This window comes from Mercenaria mercenaria, chromosome 9, assembly GCF_021730395.1.
Source record: "Mercenaria mercenaria strain notata chromosome 9, MADL_Memer_1, whole genome shotgun sequence".
Lineage (NCBI taxonomy): Eukaryota > Metazoa > Mollusca > Bivalvia > Venerida > Veneridae > Mercenaria > Mercenaria mercenaria.
Genome location: NC_069369.1, coordinates 77,053,942 through 77,077,799, shown reverse-complemented (window position 1 = coordinate 77,077,799; position 23,858 = coordinate 77,053,942). Strand labels below are relative to the sequence as shown.

General features: G+C 36.7%; 1 protein-coding gene across 2 annotated transcripts in view; it reads right to left on the bottom strand.

The window, feature by feature from the left end:
• The window catches only part of LOC123547526 (NHL repeat-containing protein 2-like), a 122,790-nt gene that overhangs the window by 26,888 nt on the left and 72,044 nt on the right, over positions 1 to 23,858 (bottom strand). For both annotated transcript variants that reach the window (XM_053551788.1, XM_053551789.1), the window contains exons 8-9: positions 8,252 to 8,386; positions 1,712 to 1,802 (exon numbers count right to left, since the gene is read on the bottom strand). In XM_053551788.1, coding sequence (XP_053407763.1) covers positions 1,712 to 1,802; positions 8,252 to 8,386 — 226 coding nt within the window. The remainder of the gene's footprint in view (positions 1 to 1,711; positions 1,803 to 8,251; positions 8,387 to 23,858) is intronic.

Genomic DNA, 23,858 nt, shown 5'->3' with positions numbered 1-23,858 from the left:
ATTTTCTTGTAAAGAAAAAATATAATCTAATTTTGCCAACAATTTAATCAGTCAAAACTGCCCATGAATGTATTAACTTAAGAACTGGTAGTACCAGTGAAATATAACTTACATTGAATCTTTAATATTTGCCCTTTCAGCAGCTGGTGAACAGCAAAGACAGTGAGCTTTGTTCAAATTTAAGCAATCATTTTACCAGTTTCGAGAGGATTTCAATTGATAGGAAATTACAGTTACAAACTAAGTACCTCTCTGCAACACACGAAGTCATTAGCATTTACTGTCAAAAAGTATTATGACTAAGATCGACTGTCATTCATTCATTCCAATAATTCATAGACAGAGTCCGTTGTTTACATTTTTAATCGTAACCGGTGCACTTGTAAAAACCACTATATATAGTATGCGAAGAGCTCTGGTATGGTATCTACATAGAAACTGGTCTTAAACCAAGAAATGCCCAGTTAATATCATAGTGTGCAATTAAAATCTATATAGATATACAATTTTCATTTTACATTATGTAAGACTATTTGAAGAAAAATACACATGGATAAGGTGAACATCTTATATTCAACTTCTTGTTTTTCAAGAACAGTCATGCATTTTATATGCATCAGCTCCCTAATGCCTCACAGCCAAAACTAACCCTTATCCTGCTAAATTTCTATAATGAACTTGTCCATCTTTCAAAATGGACAGTACCATTAACTGTAAAAAGGAGGTGCTTACCAAAGAGATACTGACTGAATGGCAAACAGTGCAGATCATGATCAGACTGTACAGATGTGCAGGCTGATCATGATCTACACTGGTCGCAAAGGCAGAATCAATCATGTCCAGCATGATAAGGGTGAAACATTTGGTTGACTTTTTTTTAGAATTTCAGTATATGCAGATGTATTCTTCTTGAAAAGAATTTCTACCAAGAGTATTCGGAATTAAAAAAAGAAAATACATGAAACTGCCATGAAATAGTTATTAGTTTTTTTGGGAGGTTTTACGCCATTTTTCAACAGTGTTTCAGTTATCTCATGGCGGGCAGTTAACTTAACCAGTGTTGCTGGATTCCGTACCAGTACAAAACTGTTCTCTACAAGTAACTGCCAACTTCCTCACATGAATCAGAGGTGGAGGAAGAGTGATTTTAGACATAATGACTTTTACCAAATTATCAAAGAGTACATACTTCATGCTTGAGGATTGAACTCACAACCCCGAAATCCTAAGATCTACGGTCTCCCTATTAAAACTAACAGACAGGCTGTTAATAATTATGACGATAACTAATTGCAAGTTTACTTTTTTTGTAAAAAAATAAAAAAAAACCCCTAACAATTCATCAAGCTGTGTGGAATGAAGTACACCCTTGAGTCAGTATCAATATCTTCAAGATTCTTGGTCTAACCATCTTTTAAGCTGATGCTATGCTGACTATCCTTTAATTCTCAAGTGCTAAGCTGAATGTCCACTAATTCTCAAATGCTGTAACATTTAAGTTGACTTGCTTGGAATTGCTGCAGATTATCATTTCTAAAAATTATTTTCCATTAACTAATTTGTATACCGAGTTAAAACGAAAAATGAAAATTCCTCTAAAATTACAGGAAATAATATTGATGCTGTTCGGTTGCAAATGTTCTTTTTTAATAAGACATCAAATTCTGAATTAAAAAGAAAACTGTGACAACTTGTATAGAAAGATGCATACCCTTGGGTCAATATCACCACCTACAACATTCTTCACTGAACCGTCTTTTAGCTGAATGCTTCTAATAGAGGAACTTTCACTATCTGCAATGCTGAAAATAAGAAGTATATTGTCTGTCAATATATATATATAGAGATATAATGGTTTTGAGGTTAGGTGACCAAGTATGGTTTGATGCAATGCAGCGAATGAAGAGATACTGTGAAATAATTTTCATTAGCGTAGGACGAATTTTCGCGTATTTCGCGCTACGACCGATGCGCGAATTTAAGACCGCGCTATTATTATTTTTTAATTTTATTTTTCATTTCTTAGACTGAAAATTTGCGAATTAAAGCCCGCGCAAAACAGTCCTTTTTCACATTAGTGCGAAATTTCATGCCAGCGAATTTAAATGATTTCACAGTAATAGTTTTGTGGTTAAAATGTGGAAGTTCCATGTAAAGATATAGTTTGATACAATGTTGCTAATAATCAAATTATGGTTTTGAGGTTAAAATGAGGATGTTTTAATGTGAAAGTATGGTTTGATGATATGCTGCCACTGAAGAGATAATGGTTTTGAGGTTCAGGTAGGATATTCCAATGAGTTTAATCTTGCGGACTGTCACTAACACTAAATTCAAGAAAATATGTCCACCATGATTAAAGGCAGTCAATTATATTTAAGCAATATTTTATGACATTTTTCATTTTTAGTCCATCCTATTAAAGAGTTCTTTACTGGACAAAAAGACCTATTACACAGAGTAAAATCCCTGTCAAAAATGTCTGTTTTATTATTTTTTATGAAAATTGTAATTGCTCCCATCAATATGGAATTATTTAAAACAGGTACTGTTTCTTTTTATTTCATTATAATTTGCAGTTTTACTTTTACATTTGATATTTCAACCATCTAAACCAAAAGACAAGTTTTAAAACAGTGTGTAGCTTTTAAATTCAATTATTTAGAATCTATCCTAGTTGCACAACCAAGATTGGTAAAGGCATGTAATGATAATTTTACAAACTTGCATTTCTAATGAATTTTGGCTAAATTCATTTATTTATTTATTTGGGTTTTATGGCTCACCAACACAGTATAGGTTATATGGCGCCAAACAGGACTACAAATTTTGGTTTCACATCTCATTTGCCCCATGTGGTTCTGGGATGATCTGTGTATGAAAAGAATTGGAACCACTGCCTTACCCTTGCATGATCGTAAGAGGTGACTAATAGGGTCTTAACACTTGACTTTGCAGTAACTCTGTGATTCCAGCAGGTATGCAAATTTTGATTCCATACCTCATGTTTTTATTTCGATATAAATGAGATGTGGAACCAAAATTTGTAGTCCTGTTTGGCGCCATATAACCTATACTGTGTTGGTGCGCCGTAAAACCCAAATAAATAAATAAATCCACATCTCATTTACATCGAATTTTGGCAAAATGTATATTTGTTACTGTAAATCTATGATAAATATAATACTATAGTTACTATATTCATATCATACCTTAGACAAAGTATGTTTATTAAATTTAAACATATGCTAAAATATCTATTTTGGCTTAACAACAAAGACAGGGAAATCAAAGTTAAAAAAAAACTCCAGTGAAAATCTAGTATGTAAATTAAGTACTTAAAAACCTCAAATAAGGCTAAACTTCAAACAAATCCAATACTTGATCAAACTAGAAAATGCTTTTGTAAAAAAGTGCATGTCTCCCCCAATGCAAAGTCCTATAGGCAAGAAGTCAATAGCGGTCAGGAGCGAAAGTCAAAGAGACACTGATGGTTGGCTGCAATAGGGATCATCTACTTGGGTTGTCCAGTCATCCCGCTAAATTTCAACACTCTTGGCCTAGTGGTTCTCAAGTCACTGTTCAGGCTCCTGTGACCTTGACCTTTGATCAAGTGACCTCAAAATAAATAGGGGTCATCTACTCTGCATGTCCAATCATCCTATTAAGTTTAAACATTGTAGGTCAAGTGGTTCTCAAGTTATTTCCAAAAAATGATTTTACATGAACAGGCCACTGTGACCTTGACCTTTAATTGACTGACCCCAAAATCAATAGGGGTCATCTACTCTGCATGTTCAATCATCCTATCAAGTTTCAACATTCTGGGTCAAGTGGTTCTCAAGTTATTGATCGGAACTGGTTATCAATGTTCAGGCCCCTGTGACCTTGACCTTTAACGGAGTGACCCCAAAAACAATAGGGGTCATTTACTCTGCATGAACAATCATCCTATGAAGTTTCAACATTCTGGGTCGAGAGGTTCTCAAGTTATTGATTGGAAATGGTTTTCCATGTTCAGGCCCCTGTGGCCTTGACCTTTAACAGAGTGACCCCAAAATTGTTAGGGGTCATCTACTCTGCATGACCAATCATCCTATGAAGTTTCATCATTCTGGTTCAAGTGGTTCTCAAGTTATTGACCGGAAATGGTTTTCAATGTTCAGGCCCCTGTGACCTTGACCTTTCACAGAGTGACCCCAAAATCGTTAGGGGTCATCTACTCTGCATGACCAATCATCCTATTAAGTTTCAATATTCTGGGTCAAGTGGTTCTCAAGTTACTGACCGGAAATGGTTTTCAATGTTCAGGCCCCTGTGACCTTGACCTTTAATGGAGTGACCCTAAAATCGATAGGGGTCATCTACTTTGCATGTACAATTATCCTATGAAGTTTCAACATTCTGGGTCAAGTGGTTCTCTAGTTATTGATCGGAAATGGTTTTCAATGTTCAGGCCCCTGTGACCTGACCTTTGACAGAGTGACCCCAAAATCAACAGGGGTCATCTACTCTTCATGACCAATCATCCTATGAAGTTTCAACATTCTGGGTCAAGTGGTTCTCTAGTTATTGATCGGAAATGGTTTTCAATGTTCAGGCCCCTGTGACCTTGACCTTTGACTGAGTGACCCCAAAATCAATAGGGGTCATCTACTCTTCATGACCAATCATCGTATGAAGTTTCAACATTCTGGGTCAAGTGGTTCTCTAGTTATTGATCGGAAATGGTTTTCAATGTTCAGGCCCCTGTGACCTTGACCTTTGACAGAGTGACCCCAAAAAACAATAGGGGTCGTCTACTGCAGCAGCCCTACAACCCTATAAAGTTTGAAGGTTCTAGATCAAATGGTTCTCCAGTTATTGCTCGGAAATGAAGTGTGACGTACGGATGGACGGACGGACGGACGGACGGAAGGACGGACGAACGGAAGGACGGACGGACTGGGCAAAAACAATATGTCTCCTGGGGGAGACATAAATATAATTAAGTTGTTTTTAATATTGATTTTGCAGTGTGGTTAAAGTTTTCTATATGCAGTCCAGTGTGCATTTCGCATGATCGGTTGTTGAATTAGCATCATTTATGATTATATGAGGTTTAAAGGTTTGTAACGTTTTCTGTCAATAATATATCTGTATTATAGACACAGGAAATGACCCCGACAAAAAAGCAATAAATTACTGTCAAATTATAATCAGCATACTTATATTACCAAATATGACACCTCAAAACATATGACAAACACATATAACATGACAGCTAGAATCCAATAAATAACATTTAATTGTGGTCATACACTTAAATTGCATGCAATGTTTACATTGTAACGATTGTAGAGCAAAAACCAGTATTTTGCAGGTAATCGGGGTCTGTATTCATTAACATTAAAGTCTGAAACTTATACTCTGGGACTGAAATTCAGACTTAGACTCCAAGTCTGCTGAGTTTGAGATTTTATCTTCAGATTCTAGTTCTGTATTCATCAACTTTTAAAGTCTGAAATTTAGAGTTAGGACTCTGAGTCTTTCTTTATTAACATTTTGAATATATGCTTTAGCTTTCAAGACTTAAATGTCTGTATTCATCAACATTTTAAGTCTTGAACTTAAACTCTGTTATTGTATTCATCAATGTTTTAATTCTGAAACATAAACTTAAATTCTGGGTCTATATTCTTCAATGTTAGACTTTACTTCTGGATCTATATTCATCAACGTTAGACTTTAATTAAGACGGACTTGAAAAAATCTTTTCGAGATAGCAGGAATTTGAAATAATCAAGTTTGAGATATCGAGTTTCAACTGTGTAATGCTGAAATATTTCAGACTTGTCTCCAGTCAAAGTTTATTTGTGCAATTTTAATATCAGGACAATATGTGCTATTTCAACAGTTTTACATGAAAAAAGAAAATTTAGCAATTAAATGTCTATAGCTAAATTTCAGACTTATAATGTTGACAAATACAGGTCTTGGTCTACCTGGAAAGGAAACATTTGCCTCCATAATGATGTAAAAACGTACTGTTTGATTCACTAAAGCTGTACCTATTTATTTTTGCAAATTTTGGCTTTATTATGCAATATCTTGTTATAATTTATATGTCATTATAAAAGTATCAAGAAGAGATAGCAGGAAATTTGTGAATTTTAAAGATAACTTGTGACATGACGTCGATTTTAATTCTAAAACAAATTTTCCCCTACATCAAATTCCTGCTAATGAAATCTTAAAAAATAAACATTCCCCATCCGCCACACTTTTAACAACAAGAGGACCATGATGGTCCTGAATCGCTCACCTATCCCCACATGACCCAGTTTTGAACTGAGTATGACGTTGTTATTTCTATTATTTGACATAGTGACCTAGTTTTTGAGCACATGTGACCTAGATATCATCAAGATAAAAAATTCCGACCAATTTTCATGAAGATCCATTTAAAAAAATGACTTCTAGAGAGGTCACAAGGTTTTTCTATTTTTAGACCTAATGACATAGTTTTTGAAGGCACGTGACCCACTTTTGAACTTGACCTAGATATCATCAAGGTGAACATCCTCACTAATTTTCATGAAGATCCATTGAAAAATATGGCTTCTAGGGAGGTCACAAGGTTTTTCTATTTTTAGACCTACTGACCTAGTTTCTGACCGCACATGACCCAGTTTCGAATTTGACCTAGATATCATCAAAGTGAACATCCTCACTAATTTTCATGAAGATCCATTGAAAAATATGGCTTCTAGGGAGGTCACAAGGTTTTTTTATTTTTAGACCTACTGACCTAGTTTTTGACCGCACCTGACCCAGTTTTGAATTTGACCTAGATATCATCAAGTTGAACACTCTCACCAATTTTCATGAAGACCCATTGAGAAATATGGCCTCTAGAGAGGTCACAAGGTTTTTCTATTTTTAGACCTACTGACCTAGTTTTTGACTGCACGTGACCCAGTTTCAAACTTGATCTAGATATCATCAAGATGAACATTCTAATCAACTTTCATGAAGATCTCTTGAAAAATATGGCCTCTACAGAGGTCACAAGGTTTTTCTATTTTTAGACCTACTGACCTAGTTATTAACCGCATGTGACCCAGTTTCAAACTTGACCTAGATATCATCAAGGTGAACAATCTGACTAATTTTCATAAAGATCCCATGAAAAATATGGCCTCTAGAGAGGTCACAAGGTTTTTCTATTTATAGACCTACTGACCTAGATTTTGACCGCACTTGACCCAGTTTCAAACTTGACCTAGATATCATCAAGGTGAACATTCTCACCAATTTTCATGACGATCCATTGAGAAATATGGCCTCTAGAGAGGTCACAAGGTTTTTCTATTTTTAGACCTACTGACCTAGTTTTTAACCCCACGTGACCCAGTTTCGAACTTGACCTAGATATCATCAAGATGAACATTCTGACCAACTTTCATAAAGATCCCATGAAAAATGTGACCTCTAGAGTGGTCACAAGCAAAAGTTTACGCACGCACGTACGCACACACAGACGGACGGACGCACAGACGGACGGACGCACAGACGGACGGACGCACGACGGTCGCCACGCGATCACAAAAGCTCACCTTGTCACTTTGTGACAGGTGAGCTAATAAAAATGTTGCAAAACATCCTGAAAGTACTGTTTAATCTGTAAACAATATTGAATTTATGAAGTCCCATTACCAGTCTCGGAAATTTTTAGAATGATTATTATTATCATGATACCAGATTTATATAGCGCCCTTTTCATGATAAACACATTCAAAGGCGCTTTACGTAGTGCAAAGGCAGCCACTCAGGAACTCATCCTCTACTAGTACAGACACAGAGTGATCTGACAAGAGGGGCAGAGTGAGAGAAAGCCCCCAGAACAGATAGAGAGAAATCCTTCAGATACATGCCTGTCCGGCTATCTTAGCCTAGTTCTTTGTGAATAGACAGTCTGGTTCTTTAATGTGCCCGGTGTATACCACCGATATGTGCAATTTAACTGTCATTCCTAGGAAGGACAAGTACTAGCTTAGTCAAGTGGGAGACACTAAAGAGCATCTCAGAAATTTCCAGTGCCTGGACTGGGATTTGAACCCCGGACCTCTGGATTGAAGTCAAGTGTGTTATCATTGATCTATAATATAAATGGTACTGCCCTATATTTAAAGGGAAATCAATGAAATGGGGTTATGGAAGACCCGGATCAAACAGTATATGTTGTTTCTAAAGCCTATTAAGTACTTACAAAAGACAGTTATGTTTTTTAGACAAGGTGACACCTGAAGGTTGTGCAAAACCAGCTTTCTCAGGATAACTGTTGTTACGATTTTCCTCGACACCGCAGCCTGCAAATCTCATACATGTTCTAGCACTTATCTGTCTGAAAACATAATAATATACTGTAAAATCCATACATTTTGTTGGCCTACACATTTTTTTTATTTTAGGCAAAATAATTTATTGCAGACGATATTAACTCAGGGGTTTCAAATTAAAAAACAAGAGGACCATGATGGTCCTGAATCGCTCACCTCTTCCCACATGACCCAGTTTTGAGTATGACGTCGTTTTTTTCTATTATTTGACATAGTGACCTAGTTTTTGAGCTCATGTGACCCAGTTTTGAACTTGACCTAGATATTATCAAGATAAAAAATTCTGACCAATTTTCATGCAGATCCATTGAAAAATATGATCTCTAGAGAGGTCACAAGGTTTTTCTATTATTTGACCTATTGACCTAGTTTTCGAAGGTACGTGACGCTCTTTTGAACTTTACCTAGATATCATCAAGGTGAACATTCTCACTAATTCTCATGAAGATCTCATGAAAAATATGGCCTCTAGAGAGGTCACAACGTTTTTCTATTTTTATACCTACTGGCATAGTTTTTGACCACACGTGACCCAGTTTCGAAATTGACCTAGATATCATCAAGGTGAACATTCAGATCAATTTTCATGAAGAGCTATTGAAAAATATGGCCTCTAGAGAGGTCAAAAGATTTTAATAATTTAAGACCTACTGACCTAGTTTTTGACCGCAGTTGACCCAGTTTAAAATTTAACCTAGATATCATCAAGGTGAACATTCAGACCAACTTTCATACAGATCCCATGAAAAGTATGGCCTCTAAAGAGGTCACAAGGTTTTTTTATTATTTGACCTACTGACCTAGTTTTTGACGGCACATGACCCAGTTTCAAACTTGACCTAGATATCATCAAGGTGAACATTCTGACCAATTTTTATGGAGATCCATTCACAAGTATGGCCTCTAGAGAGGTCACAAGGTTTTTCTATTTTTAGACCTACTGACCTAGTTTTTGACCGCACATGACCCTGTTTCGAACTTGACCTAGATAACATCAAGATGAACATACAGACCAACTTTCATACAGATCCCATGAAAAATATGGCCTTTAGAGAGGTCACAAGGTTTTTCTAATATTTGACCTACTGACCTAGTTTTTGAGGGCATGTGACCCAGTTTCCAACCTGACCTAGTTATCATCAAGGTAAACGTTCTGACCAATTTTCATGAAGATCTTGTGAAATATATGGCCTCTAGAGAGGTCACAAGGTTTTTCTATTTTTAGACCTACTGACCTAGTTTTTGACGGCACGTGACCCAGTTTCAAACTTGACCTAGATATCATCAAGATGAACATTCTGACCAACTTTCATAAAGATCCCATGAAAAATGCGACCTCTAGAGTGGTCACAAGCAAAAGTTTACAGACGCACGCACGCACGGACGACGGACACCACGCAATCACAAAAGCTCACCTTGTCAATTTGTGACAGGTGAGCTTAAAAAACAAGAGCTGTCTCCATAGGATGACACATGCCCCCGATGGCACTTTGAATGAATAGTTATGGCCGATGTTAGAGTTTAGGACCTTTGACCTACGGACCTCGGTCTTGCGTGCGACACGTTGTCATACTGTGGTTCACATTCATGCCCAATAATTTTAAAATCCATGCATGAATGACAAAGATATGGACCGGACACGCCCATCAATGCACTATCATGAAATATGACCTTTAACATCTAAGTGTGACCTTGACCTGTGAGCTACGGACTGGGTCTTGCGCGCTACACGTCGTCTTACTGTGGTACACATTCACGCCAAGTTATTTGAAAATCCATTCATGGATGACAAAGATATGGACCAGACACGAATGCCCTATCATGAAAAATGACCTTTAATGTCTAAGTGTGACCTTGACCTTTGAGCTATTGACCTGGGTCTTGCGCGTGACACGTCGTCTTACTGTGGTACACATTCATGCCAAATTATTTGAAAATCCATCCAAGGATGACGAAGATATGGACCGGACACGAATGCACGATCATGAAAAATGACCTTTAACGTCTAAGTGTGACCTTGACCTTTGAGCTACCGACCTGGGTCTTGCGTGTGACACGTCGTCTTACTATTATAATAACAGAGATATAGTGAAAATGCATCAAAATTAACCTAAAATTCTAAAAAGGGGGCATAATTCATAAAAAATTGGTGTCAGACTTATTGACCTTGTATCATATGATGAGGGTGATGATGTGAAACAATATTTTAAGTTTGAATCAAATCCATTTAGTAACTAGAGCTGCTTTTGAGAAAAGTGCATGTCTCCCACAACTGCCTTAAATCATCAAAATAGTAAGTCAGTCTTTATTATACTGTTTACTCACTACAAATATACCTTTGAAGGGTAAAAAAACTGAATTTGGGTAATTCAACGGCCATAATTCTAAAAAGCCTCAGGCGATTTGGCTAGTTATCGAACATGGTCAAGGACTTATGGTCAAACACATTTTGTTTAAGTTTGGTGAAGATCGGATGAGAAATGTTCAACTTAGAGAGCGGACAAGAGTAAAAAGGCCGATTTTCAGTAATTCAAGGGCCATAATTCCGTAGTGTCTATAGACCAATTTGGCTAGTTATCGAACTTGGCTGAGGACTTATGGTCAAACACATTTTGTTCAAGTTTTGTGAAGATCAAATGAGAAATGTTCGACTTAGAGCGCGGACAAGAGTAAAAAAGCCGATTTTCAGTAATTCAAGGGCCATGATTCCAAAGTGCCTAAGCCGATTTGGCTAATTATCAAACATGGCTGAGGACTTATGGTCAAACACATTTTGTTTAAGTTTGCTGAAGATCGGATGAGAAATGTTCAACTTAGAGTGCGGACAAGAGTAAAAAGGCCGATTTTCGGTAATTCAAGGGCCATAATTCCGTAGTGTCTAGACCGATTTGGCTAGTTATCGAACTTGGCCGAGGACTTATGGTCAAACACATTTTGTTAAAGTCTGGTGAAGATCGGATGAGAAATGGTCGACAAGATTTGTGACAGACAGACAGACACACACACAAACACACAGATCTAGACAGGAGTAAATCAATATGTCTCCCACACCACTGTGTGGTGTGAGACATAGTAACTGAGATAGAGTGAAATGCACCAAAACTTTAACCTGAAATTCTAACCAAAAAGGGGGATAATTCATAATATATTGGTGCAAGAGTTATGATCCTTGTGCTAGATGATGTGGGTGATGATGATTAATATCTATTTTGAGTCTGAAGCTAATCCATCATGTAATTACAGAGATAAACAGAAGAAAGAGAAAGTGCAAAAAAAACTTTAACCAAGGTGTGGACGTGGAAGGACGCCAACGCCGACACCAGGGCGAGTAGGATAGCTCTCCATATACCTCGTATAGTCGAGCTAATCAATGAAAAGTAGTCCTTCACAAATATTAATGATTTTATAGCAATGCAAATAAAACTCAACTCTTGACATAAATTTGCCACAAAATCTTATAAACAGAAAGACAAGTGGCATTAATTAAGAAAATACTTATAAAAAATTGACAAGACTTTCCTGGAATGCAATGACAGAAATGCATTTAAATTTGTTGTTGTGCTTCAGGTTGTGTTTTAAGTTACACAAATGCAGTTCAGTTCATATAGCTATATTAAAGGTTTAAAGCTAAAGGGTCACCTCTTGGTATTGCTTCAGGCACAGACAGAGAATCAGTGGCCTTCCATACTCCAGCTGGACTGCATTGGTGACAAATATTCACCCCTTGGTAAACGATGGGAGACTTTTTCATTTTGCCAGGATTTAAACCAGTGACTATCAGATAAGAAGTAGAGCACTCTACCCCTTCACCATTTTGCCTCCATCATATGATGGTTTAAAAGAAAAAATATGAACCACAATGCTGGATTATCAATAATACTAGTCTGACAGCAAAGATTAATCTATATCTATAGCTTTACCTAACCCCACGGCAGTTCAGTAATGAAAGATGTCAAGTCTTGTCATGAAAAAGTCCCATTTGCAAGGATATTCTTGAGTTGACACATGTCTGACTCAAATGTTTTTTTCATTTGAAGATGTCTGAAGTTACAAATTTAGTATGACTTGTTACCAGATTGTTGAATTTAATGGAAAAGGTGGAAATTTTTATCTGTCAGACCTGACTAATAATTACGGTACAAAAAATTGGAGACAAGATATTTCACAATATAAGAATATAAACAGAGCAGTCCCTATTTCAAATACAGTTGAAACTCGGTATCTTGAACTAGCTTATCTCAAAATTCCATCCATCTAAAAGACATTTTCAAGTCCTGTCCCTAAAACACTAGCACAAAATATCATTTCAAGGAAATTGAGATACCAAGTTTCAACTGTATTATAAAACTTAGTTTGAAGGGAGTATTGTTTCTGAATGCAATCTTGCCATTTGTCAAACTGTTTTAGGGGCTTATGTTGTACTGATGAGTTTGGAAACCTGGTGAGTCTAAAATTTGTATAATCTGATTGGCTGCTTCTGAGCTCATGTGTGAAACTGACCAATGACAGGTTAGCATTCTGAGACTGGTTCCATGTCATTTTCATATCCTTGAACCCAGGACAGAAATCTGGACAACACGTCACTGAGATGCATGTAATTTAATAACAAGAGCTGACTGTTGACAGCACGCTTGACTATTCGAAGAATTGATATAAGTAGAGGGTCAAAATAATAATAATAAAAACAAGAGCTGTCCGTAAGACAGCAAATCCTCAACTATTCGAATTGTTGTCCCAGAAGCAGGAATATTACCCTCAATGTTAGAATATCTGTAGAGTTTCAATCCAGTATCTGCATTAGTTTTGGAGGTAGTAACTAGCATGCAAAACTTTTACCAGAAGTATTAAGTTCACAGGGGACATAATTTGGCCAAAATGCATGTCAGAGTTGTGGGACTTGATGCTATAATCAAGTTTTATAACCCTTAAGACACACATGTTAAGTTTCAATTCAATATCTGCATTTGATTTGGAGATAGTAATTTGCAATTTTGCAGGATTTTCTAAGTCCAAAAGGAGGCATAATTTGACCAAAATACGTGTCAGAGTTATCAGATATGCCTTTAAGTAATAGCTATATGTACTTGCATGCAAAACTTTAACCAGGATTTTCTAAGTCCAAAAGGGGGCATAATTTGGCCAAAATACATGCCAGAGTTATAGGACTTGACCCAGTAAGGTTGGTAACTGACCTAGAAAAAGAAAAAATAAGTTTCAAATCTATCTGGTTGATAGACATAATTATGTACTTGCATGCAAAACTTCAACCAAGGTGTGACGTCGACACCAGGATGAGTAGAAGTAGCTAGACTATTCTTCAATTAGTCGAGCTAGTCAGTAATTTCTATGACAAACAAGAGCTGTCTCCATAGGATGACAAATGCCCCCGATGGCACTTTGAATGAATAGTTATGGCCGATGTTAGAGTTTAGGACCTTTGACCTACGGAGCTGGGTCTTGCGCGACACGTCGTCTTACTGTGTCACACATTCATGCGTAGTTATTTTAAAATCCATGCATGAATGACAAAGATATGGACCGGACACGCCCATCAATGCACTATCATGAAAAATGACCTTTAACGTCTAAGTGTGACCTTGACCTTTGAGCTACGGACCTGGGCCTTGTGCATGACACGTCGTCTTACTGTGGTACACATTCATGCCAAGTTATTTGAAAATCCATCCATGGATGACAAAGATATGGACCGGACACGCCCATCAATGCACTATCCTTTAACGTCTAAGTGTGACCTTGACCTTTGAGCTACGGACCTGGGTCTTGCACGCGACAAGTCGTCTTACTGTGGTACATATTCATGCCAAGTTATTTGAAAATCCATCCATGGATGACAAAGATATGGACCGGACACGCCCATCAATGCACTATCCTTTAAAGTCTAAGTGTGACCTTGACCTTTGAGCTACGGACCTGGGTCTTGCGCGCGACACGTCGTCTTACTGTGGTACACATTCATGCCAAGTTATTTGAAAATCCATCTATCGATGACAAAGATATGGACCGGACACGCCCATCAATGCACTATCCTTTAATGTCTAAGTGTGACCTTGACCTTTGAGCTACGGACCTGGGTCTTGCGCGCGACACGTCGTCTTACTGTGGTACACGTTCATGCCAAGTTATTTGAAAATCCATCCATCGATGACAAAGATATGGACCGGACACGAAAATTGCGGACAGACTGACAGACGGACAAACTGACAGACCGACAGACTGACAGACGGTTCAAAAACTATATGCCTCCCTTCGGGGGCATAAAAAAGGCCATAACTGACCCAAAATCATTGTCCTAAGTTATGTAGTCTTGCCTACATATGGAGATAAGTGGTTAAAGTTTCAAAGCCATATGTCAAACAGTTTAGACAAAATATGGACTGATACAAAATTTTTTTTGATTTCCAAGTCCAGAAAGGGCCAAAATTCAGCCAAATATCTTTGACATAGTTACATACCCTTGACTACAGATGGAGTTTTTGACGATAAACAAGTGTTCAATGTGTCAAAGCCAGATGTCAAATAGTTTCATCAAAACTGAATCAATTTCCAAGTCCAAAAAGGGACATAATTCAGCCAAATTACTTGACAGAGTTATGTACTCTTGCCTACAGATAGAGACTGTTATCACAAGAGGGCCATGATGGCCCTAAATTGCTCACCTGTTATCACTGCACTTGAGGACAAGAAGGTCCTCAGAAAAAATATCTAAGTCCAAAGGACAGGAACAACAAAGGAAAGAAATTTAACCAAAAAAAAAAAAAAATCTTACAAGGTACAGATATGTCAAAATACACCTAAAAATTGGAGGTACCATCCATGTTGTACCACAGAAAAGTGGTCTCGGTTCTTCCCTACGGCCAATAATGAAAAAGTTACTAAAAATAAGCTATTTATATTAACGTAAAGGGGAAGTAATTAAAAAGAAAATTATTGTAAGTGATCAAAAGAATGATCTGCCAAATAAATCTGTTGACATAAATGAAATTTCAGATCGGTATCTTCATGAGTTACGGAGATATACCCATTTTAATTTGAAATAAAGGGAGGTAATTTGACATAAAATCAGTCCATAGTTATCTAGCCTGATTGGCTCAGTCCAACTAATGACAATACTGAAATTTCAAATAAGTCCTATAAGAACTTACTAATATAAATCTATTTTGATTACAATCAGGGGAGGTAATTAGATATAAAATAACTCTGGAACCTACGATTGGATCTGATTTGTCATGGAATCCAAGATTTATTGTTGTTGAAGATATTTTGGAAGTTTGTATCAAATAAAACCATAAATGAAGTCTCTATATGGCTGCAAAAGCCAAAATAGCCAATTTTGGAACTTTAAGGAGCCATAACTCTGGAACCCATAATGGAATCTGGCCAGTTCAAGAAAGAAATCAAGATCTTGTGGTGATATAAGTTGTGTGCAAGTTTGGTTAAAATCAAATCATAAATGAAGTTGCTATTGTGCAGACAAGGTCAAAATAGCTAATTTGGCCCTTTCAGGGGCCATAACTCTGGAACCCATTATGGGATCTGGCCGGTTCAACAAAGGAACTGAGATCTTATGGCAGCACAAGTTTTGTGCAAGTTTGATTAAACTCAAATCATAAATGAAGCTGCTATTGTGCAGACAAGGTCGAAATAGCTAATTCTGGCCCTTTTAGGGGCCATAACTCTAGAACCCATAATGGAATCTAGCCAGTTCAAGAAAGGAACCAAGATCTTATAGTGATACAAGTTTTGTGCAAGTTTGATTAAATTCAAATCATAAATGAAATTGCTATTGTGCAGACAAGGTCAAAATAGCTAATTCTGGCCCTTTCAGGGGCCATAACTCTGGAACCCATAATGGAATCTAGCCAGTTCAAAAAAGGAACCATGATCTTATAGTGATACAAGTTGTGTGCAAGTTTGGTTAAATTAATCAAATCATAAATGAAGCTGCTATTGTACAGACAAGGTCAAAATAGCTAATTCTGGCCCTTTCAGGGGCCATAACTCTAAAACCCATAATGGGATCTGGCCAGTTCAAGAAAGGAACCAAGATCTTATGGTGATACAAGTTGTGCGCAGGTTTGATTAAATTCAAATCATAAACAGGGCTCACACTGGCCTCCAAAAAATAATAGCCAACTTTTTAACCTATGAAAAATTAATAGCCAAAATTGATGCGGATCTTTGCGTGCAAATTTTTATAAAAATAAAAATGATAAATTTCAACATATATACCTTCTTAATTACTTTAAAAAGTAGCAGGCCCCAACAGCGGGTGTGGGAATCGGGGATTCAGGGAAATTACTTCCTAATATTGGTGGTGGGGTCCCACTATAACAGTTTAAAATGCTATATTCTGATGGATTTTGATGGCATTTACAGGACACATAGTTAGTTTGTGTAAGGCAGCTAAAATTGTTTATATTGACATTATGGACCGGGCAATGGCTCAATTAGCCCCATTCATGCACACACAATAAGGACACAGTTGCACACAATGGAAAGTTTACCAAGTCTTTGAGTATCACTCATGTTTATACTTTTTCTTTATACAAAAGTGTTTTCATGATTCTTTTGACCATAACTGCACTTAAATTGCTCGAAAAGTACAAAACAATCAAGTCGCGAAAATACGTGATATTTGGCATCTATGCACACTATTGAATTACAGCTTTTTGTCAAGAAGTTTTTGATGCTTTATTCAATAAATATACTAATTTTTAAGTGTTTTAGAATGTTTTTACTTACGCTTATTACAGTATGCAAGCACATTTATTTGTTGATTTTTTTAGTTTGCCCGTATCGGCCATGTTTCTAAAAATAGAAACAGGATTGGGTTTTCCGATATTTTTTTAATTAATGTGCAAAACAAAAAACATTTATTATGCCAGAATTGTCTTGGTAAAAAAAATAGACTATTAAAAATATCTGGCCTGTAATATTTCAACAAATTCGCGTTCTTTACAAATTCTGAAAATTCAAAAAAAAATATTTTTTTCGCTTCGAACAATTTCATTTTAGATTAAAAACAGATATAGATCTAACCTAGATCCTGATTAAAGACATTTTGAAACCGTTGACAGTTAGGTCAGTTTATAATATGTTTTTAAAGATTATTAAATTAGCGGTAACTATAGATGGCAATTTAATTTTTCATCTGGAAACTGCCCGTACAAATTGGTTTAATTGTCGTTTGCCGAATATAGAGTTGAAGAAAATTTGCGCTGGCGTTTTAAAATGTTCCAAAAAAGTAGCCTGCCAGTTCAATCTGATTGATAGCTAAATAAGTAAGATTAACTTCCGGTTATAATCGGTTTAATTGTCGTCTGCATCATACCGCCTTGGGCAATGTTATCGGCATAGTTGACACGTGTTTGGAATACACGAGGTAATAAACAGTCCGCTCTATTGATTTTCTACACTAGCAGACCGCAGGTTACTGTCACTTGGCATAATTATTTATGTAGCTATTAAATAAAATAATCGCCAGTTCCTGTCGCCAAAATGAAAAAATATTCGCCATTTAAATAAAATAATCGCAAATGGCGATAATGGCGACTGACAGCGTGAGCCCTGCATAAATGAAGCTGCTATTGTGCAGACAAGGTAAAAATAGCTAATTTTGGCCCTTTCAGGGGCCATAACTCTGGAACCCATAAGGGAATCTGGCCAGTTCAAGAAAGGAACCAAGACCTTGTGGTGATACAAGTTGTGTGCAAGTTTGGTTAAAATAAAATCATAAATGAAACCACTTTCGTGCAGACAAGAAATTGTGGACGGACGACGGACAGACGACGGACGAACGGTGATCACAAAAGTTCATCCTGTCACTATGTGACAGGTGAGCTAATAAACAAGTGATAAAAGTTTCAAAGCCATATGTCAAATAGTTTACACAAAATATGAACTGGTACAAAAAACTTAACCAAGATTTGAAGTTAAAAAGGGCCATAATTCAGATAAAATCCTTGATGGAGTTATGTATCTTGCCTAAAACTGGACATAATAATGGTATACAAGTGTTGTAAGTTTCAAAGCTATAATTGTGTCAAAAGGTTTTGTCAATGTGGACTGGTAGGAAAAACTTGACCAAAGTGTGATGCCAACATTGTGGTGAGTAGGATAGCTCTCCTTAATTATCCCCCGACGAAAGTTGGAGGGATATAGTTTTGGCCTTGTCCTTCCGTCCTTCCGTCCGTCTTTCCATCCGTCCAGAGCCATATCTAGGAAATGGTTGGGAATATTTATTTAAAACTTCATATACATGTTCAAAACTATGAGTTCTTGCGGCCCGTCAAGTTTCAGTCAGATTTCCCAAGTAACACCGGAGTTATGGCCCTTAGAAATTTCTAGTGTTAACTATATAGGGTACTATGAATATGGCAATTTTTGCATCATAATTTTTGATATATTTGACCTAGAACTATGAAACTTAAACAGAATTCAGATCACCATAATGTGGTTGTGTACACACAATTTCGTTCTGATTTAATTATTTGTAAATTAAGAGTTATTGCCCTTTAATTGTATAAAAATCCACATATTTGTATAAAAACTTACCATTTGGTAGAATTTCATTAAATTTCTTTCATTCTTTTCCATGAAAATTTATTGTAAACATGTGAAGTTGTGTACCCACACCTGGTCACCCCCTTACCTTGATCATACCCCTCCCTATCCCCCGACCCCCCCCCCCCCCCCCCCCCCCCAAAAAAAAAAAAAAAAAAAAAAAATTCCTTATTTAAATTTTTTTAAACAAACTTCATATACATGTTCATCACTATGGGGTTATGGGGCCCATCAAGTTTCAGACAGATTGCCCAAGTAAAGCCAGAGTTATGGCCCTTAGAAGTTTCCAGTGTTAACTATATAGGGTACTATAGATCTATAGATATGGCAATTTCTGCATCATAACTTTTGATATATTTGACCTTGAACTATGAAACTTTAACAGAATTTAGAGCACTATAATGCGGTTGTGCACACACAATTTCAAACGTGTTTCTTTTGTAACTTCAGAGTTATTGCCCTTTAATTTTCTAAAAATCCACATGTTTGTCCATAACAAATTTACCATTTGGCAGAATTTCATTAAATTTCTTTCATTCTTTTCTGTGAACATTTATTATAAACATGTGAAGTTGCGCACCTACACCTGGTTACCCACTTGCCTTGGTCATATCCCCCCCCCCCCCAACCCCCCCCCCCCCCTCCAAAAAAAAATTATTTTTTTTCATTTCTTATTTTAGATTTTTTTCAAACCTTCCATGATTATTTATCAACATGCAAGTTGTACCATTCCCCACCTCACTCCTCCACCCAGTCATGCCCACCACTGATCATGCATCCTCTGCTCTGCTTCCCCCCCCCACCCCAACTTTTTACCCTTTTTTTTCATTTTTAATTTTCCTTCAATATTTATAATCAACATGTGAAATTTTGTTTCCTCTCCCCTTCCCCCGCACCCCCACCCCCTAAAAAAACTAGAACTGTCACAGGAGTGACTCATACCCCTACCATACGGTCTTGTCACAGAAGAATGGCAACCATAAGTAATCTTAAAAATACTTAGAATAATATAAAAATGTCAAAAAAGCTTCATACTTAAAAAGAAGTTTACTCGTCTTTGGAGTACTTTATCCTGGGCTTCCACATATAAGTAATACTAGTATAATTATGTGCCCTGGATGAGGGATGAGGTAAATATAAAAAATCTCTATTAGAGATACACTAAAAGTTAATACAAAAAAGTGTCTTACCGACCCATGTTACCACAGAAAAATGTATTTACTTTTTACATAGGACTGATAATAAAAAAGTTAGAAAAATACCAAAAATACTGAAAATCTAAAAATAGGATTTCTAAAAATAGACTAATTCCTGGAATTTAAGGGGAAGAAACTCAGTACAAAAGTTTAAAATAAGGTTACTTCCCTTTGGCTCTAAGCCAATCAGAATGAGATATAGTAACAAGAGGACCATGATGGTCCTGAATCGCTCACCTCTTCCCACATGACCAAGTTTAGAGTATGACGTCGTTTTTTCTATTATTTGACATAGTGACCTAGTTTTTGAGCTCATGTGACCCAGTTTTGAACCTGACCTAGATATTATCAAGATAAAAATTCTGACAATTTTTCAAGAAGATCCATTGAAAAGTATGGTCTCTAGAGAGGTCACAAGGTTTTTCTATTATTTGACCTATTGACCTAGTTTTCCAAGGTACGTGACCCTGTTTTGAATTTTACCTAGATATCATCAAGGTGAACATTCTCACTAATTTTCATGAAGATCTCATGAAAAATATGGCCTCTAGAGAGGTCACAAGGTTTTTCTATTTTTATACCTACTGGCCTAGTTTTTGACCGCACGTGACCCAGTTTCGAAACTGACCTAGATATCATCAAGGTGAACATTCAGATCAATTTTCATGAAGATCCATTGAAAAATATGTTCTCTAGAGAGGTCAAAAGATTTTAATAATTTAAGACCACTGACCTAGTTTTTGACTGCAGTTGACCCAGTTTCAAACTTGACCTAGATATCATCAAGATGAACATTCAGACCAACTTTCATACAGATCCCATGAAAAGTATGGCCTATAGAGAGGTCACAAGGTTTTTTTTATTATTTGACCTACTTACCTAGTTTTTTAAGGTACGTGACCCAGTTTCAAACTTGACCTAGATATCACCAAGATGAATATTCTTAATAATTTTTATGGAGATCCATTCACAAGTATGGCCTCTAGAGAGGTCACAAGGTTTTTCTATTTTTAGACCTACTGACCTAGTTTTTGATGGCACATGACCCTGTTTCGAAACTGACCTAGATATCATCAAGATGAACATTCAGACCAACTTTCATACAGATCCCATGAAAAATATGGCCTTTAGAGAGGTCACAAGGTTTTTCTATTATTTGACCTACTGACCTAGTTTTTGATGGCACGTGACCCACTTTCAAAACTGATCTAGATATCATCAAGATGAACATTCAGACCAACTTTCATACAGATCCCATGAAAAATATGGCCTCTAGAGAGGTCACAAGGTTTTTCTATTATTTGACCTACTGACCTAGTTTTTGACAGCATGTGACCCACTTTCGAACTTGACCTAGATATCATCAAGGTGAACATTCTGACCAATTTTCATGAAGATCTCGTGAAATATATGGCCTCTAGAGAGGTCACAAGGTTTTTCTATTTTAAGACCTACTGACCTAGTTTTTGATCCCATGTGACCCAGTTTCGAACCTGACCTAGATATCATCAAGGTGAACATTCTGACCAATTTTCATGAAGATCTCATGAAATATATGGCCTCTAGAGAGGTCACAAGGTTTTTCTATTTTTAGACCTACTGACCTAGTTTTTGACGGCATGTGACCCAGTTTCGAACTTGACCTAGATATCATCAAGATGAACGTTCTGTCCAACTTTAATGAAGATCTTGTGAAATATATGGCCTCTAGAGAGGTCACAAGGTTTTTCTATTTTTAGACCTACTGACCCAGTTTTTGACGGCACGTGAGGCAGTTTCGAACTAGACCTAGATATCATCCAGGTGAACATTCTGACCAATTTTCATGAAGATCTTGTGAAATATATGGCCTCTAGAGAGGTCACAAGGTTTTTCTATTTTTAGACCTACTGACCTAGTTTTTGAAGGCACGTAATCCAGTTTCGAACTTGACCTAGATATCATGAAGATGAACATTCTGACCAACTTTCATATAGATTCCATGAAAAATGTGACCTCTAGAGTGGTCACAAGCAAAAGTTTACTGACGCACGCACGGACGGACGGACGGACGACGGACACTGCGCGATCACAAAAGCTCACCTTGTCACTTTGTGACAGGTGAGCTAAAAATACATCAAAATTAACCTTAAATTCTAAGTAAAAGGGGACATAATTCAAGAAAAATTGGTGTCAGAGTTATGCACCTTGTGTCACATGATGTGGGTGATGAGGTAGAACATCTATTTTAAGTTTAAATCAAATCCATTTAGTAGTAACTGAGATACAGTGAATATACATCAAAATTAACCTTAAATTCTAAATAAAAAGGGGCATAATTCATGAAAACTTGGTGTCAGAGTTATGCACCTTGTGTCACATGATGTGGGTGATGAGGTGGAACACCTATTTTAAGTTTGAATCAAATCCGTTTTAAAATAACTGAGATATAGTGAAAATACATCAAAATCAACCTTAAATTTAAAGTAAAAAGGGGACATAATTCATAAAAAATCCATTTAGTAGTAACTGAGATACACTGAATATACATCAAAATTTACCTTAAATTCTAAGTAAAAAGGGGCATAATTCATGAAAAATTGGTGTCAGTGTTAAGCACCTTATGTCACATGATGTGGGTGATGAGGTGGCGCAACTATTTTAAGTTTGAATCAAATCCATTTAGTAGTAACTGAGATATAGTGAAAGTACAACAAAATTAACCTTAAATTCTAAGTAAAAGGGGACATAATTCATGAAAACTTGGTGTCAGAGTTATGCACCTTGTGTCACATGATGTGGGTGATAAGGTGGAACATCTATTTTAAGTTTGAATCAAATCCATTTAGTAATAACTGAGATAATAGATTACGGGACGGGACTGGACGCGACGCGATGCAACAAAACTGACTCCGATATACCCCCCTCCAAACATGTCTGGTGGGGGTATAATAAATATATTAAGTTGTGACTGCACAAACCTTGTCCTCAGCCATGTTCAAGATATCTTACCTGTGTTCTCTTAAGAACATCTGTTCTTTTAAGTTCAAATGTACATGTTAAACAGCAACACCTGGTGCCAAACCACTCAAAGACAATATTTCGTTCCAGTTAAACTTCAAGCTCACATTTCAATTAACTGAATTTAATTTTAAAAGCTAAGCTTATTACAGTAAGCATATCCCATTCAAAATAAATTCTTTAGTCAGAATCAAAGTATCATATATTTATTATGTACTCTTTTATTAAACATTTGTTTTCTGTTAAATTGATTTTGACTAATAAAATTATTTGCTTCTTATTAACATCCTTAACTTTTTGCCGGATATATTTTTTTGCCATTCCTCACCACAAACCCTTTCGGCGGGGGATACCAATCCATCGAATTTGCTCGTTATTCTTCGAATAGTCAAGCTAAAAACTGTGATGAGACAGTGGTCTGCAAAAATTCTGTCTTTTGATTTTTTCGTTTTGTTTTTGTTGGGTTTAACGTCACACTGACACAACTATAGGTCATATGGCGACTTTCCAGCTAAGATGGTGAAGGAAGACCCCAGGTGCCCCTTCATGCATTATTTTATCACAGGCGGGCACCTGGGTAGAAATACCGACCTTCCGTAAGCCAGCTGGATGGCTTCCCCACATGAACAATTCAATGCCCTGAGTGAGACTCAAACTCACATCGGTGAGGGGCAAGAGATTCTAAGTCAGCGACCTA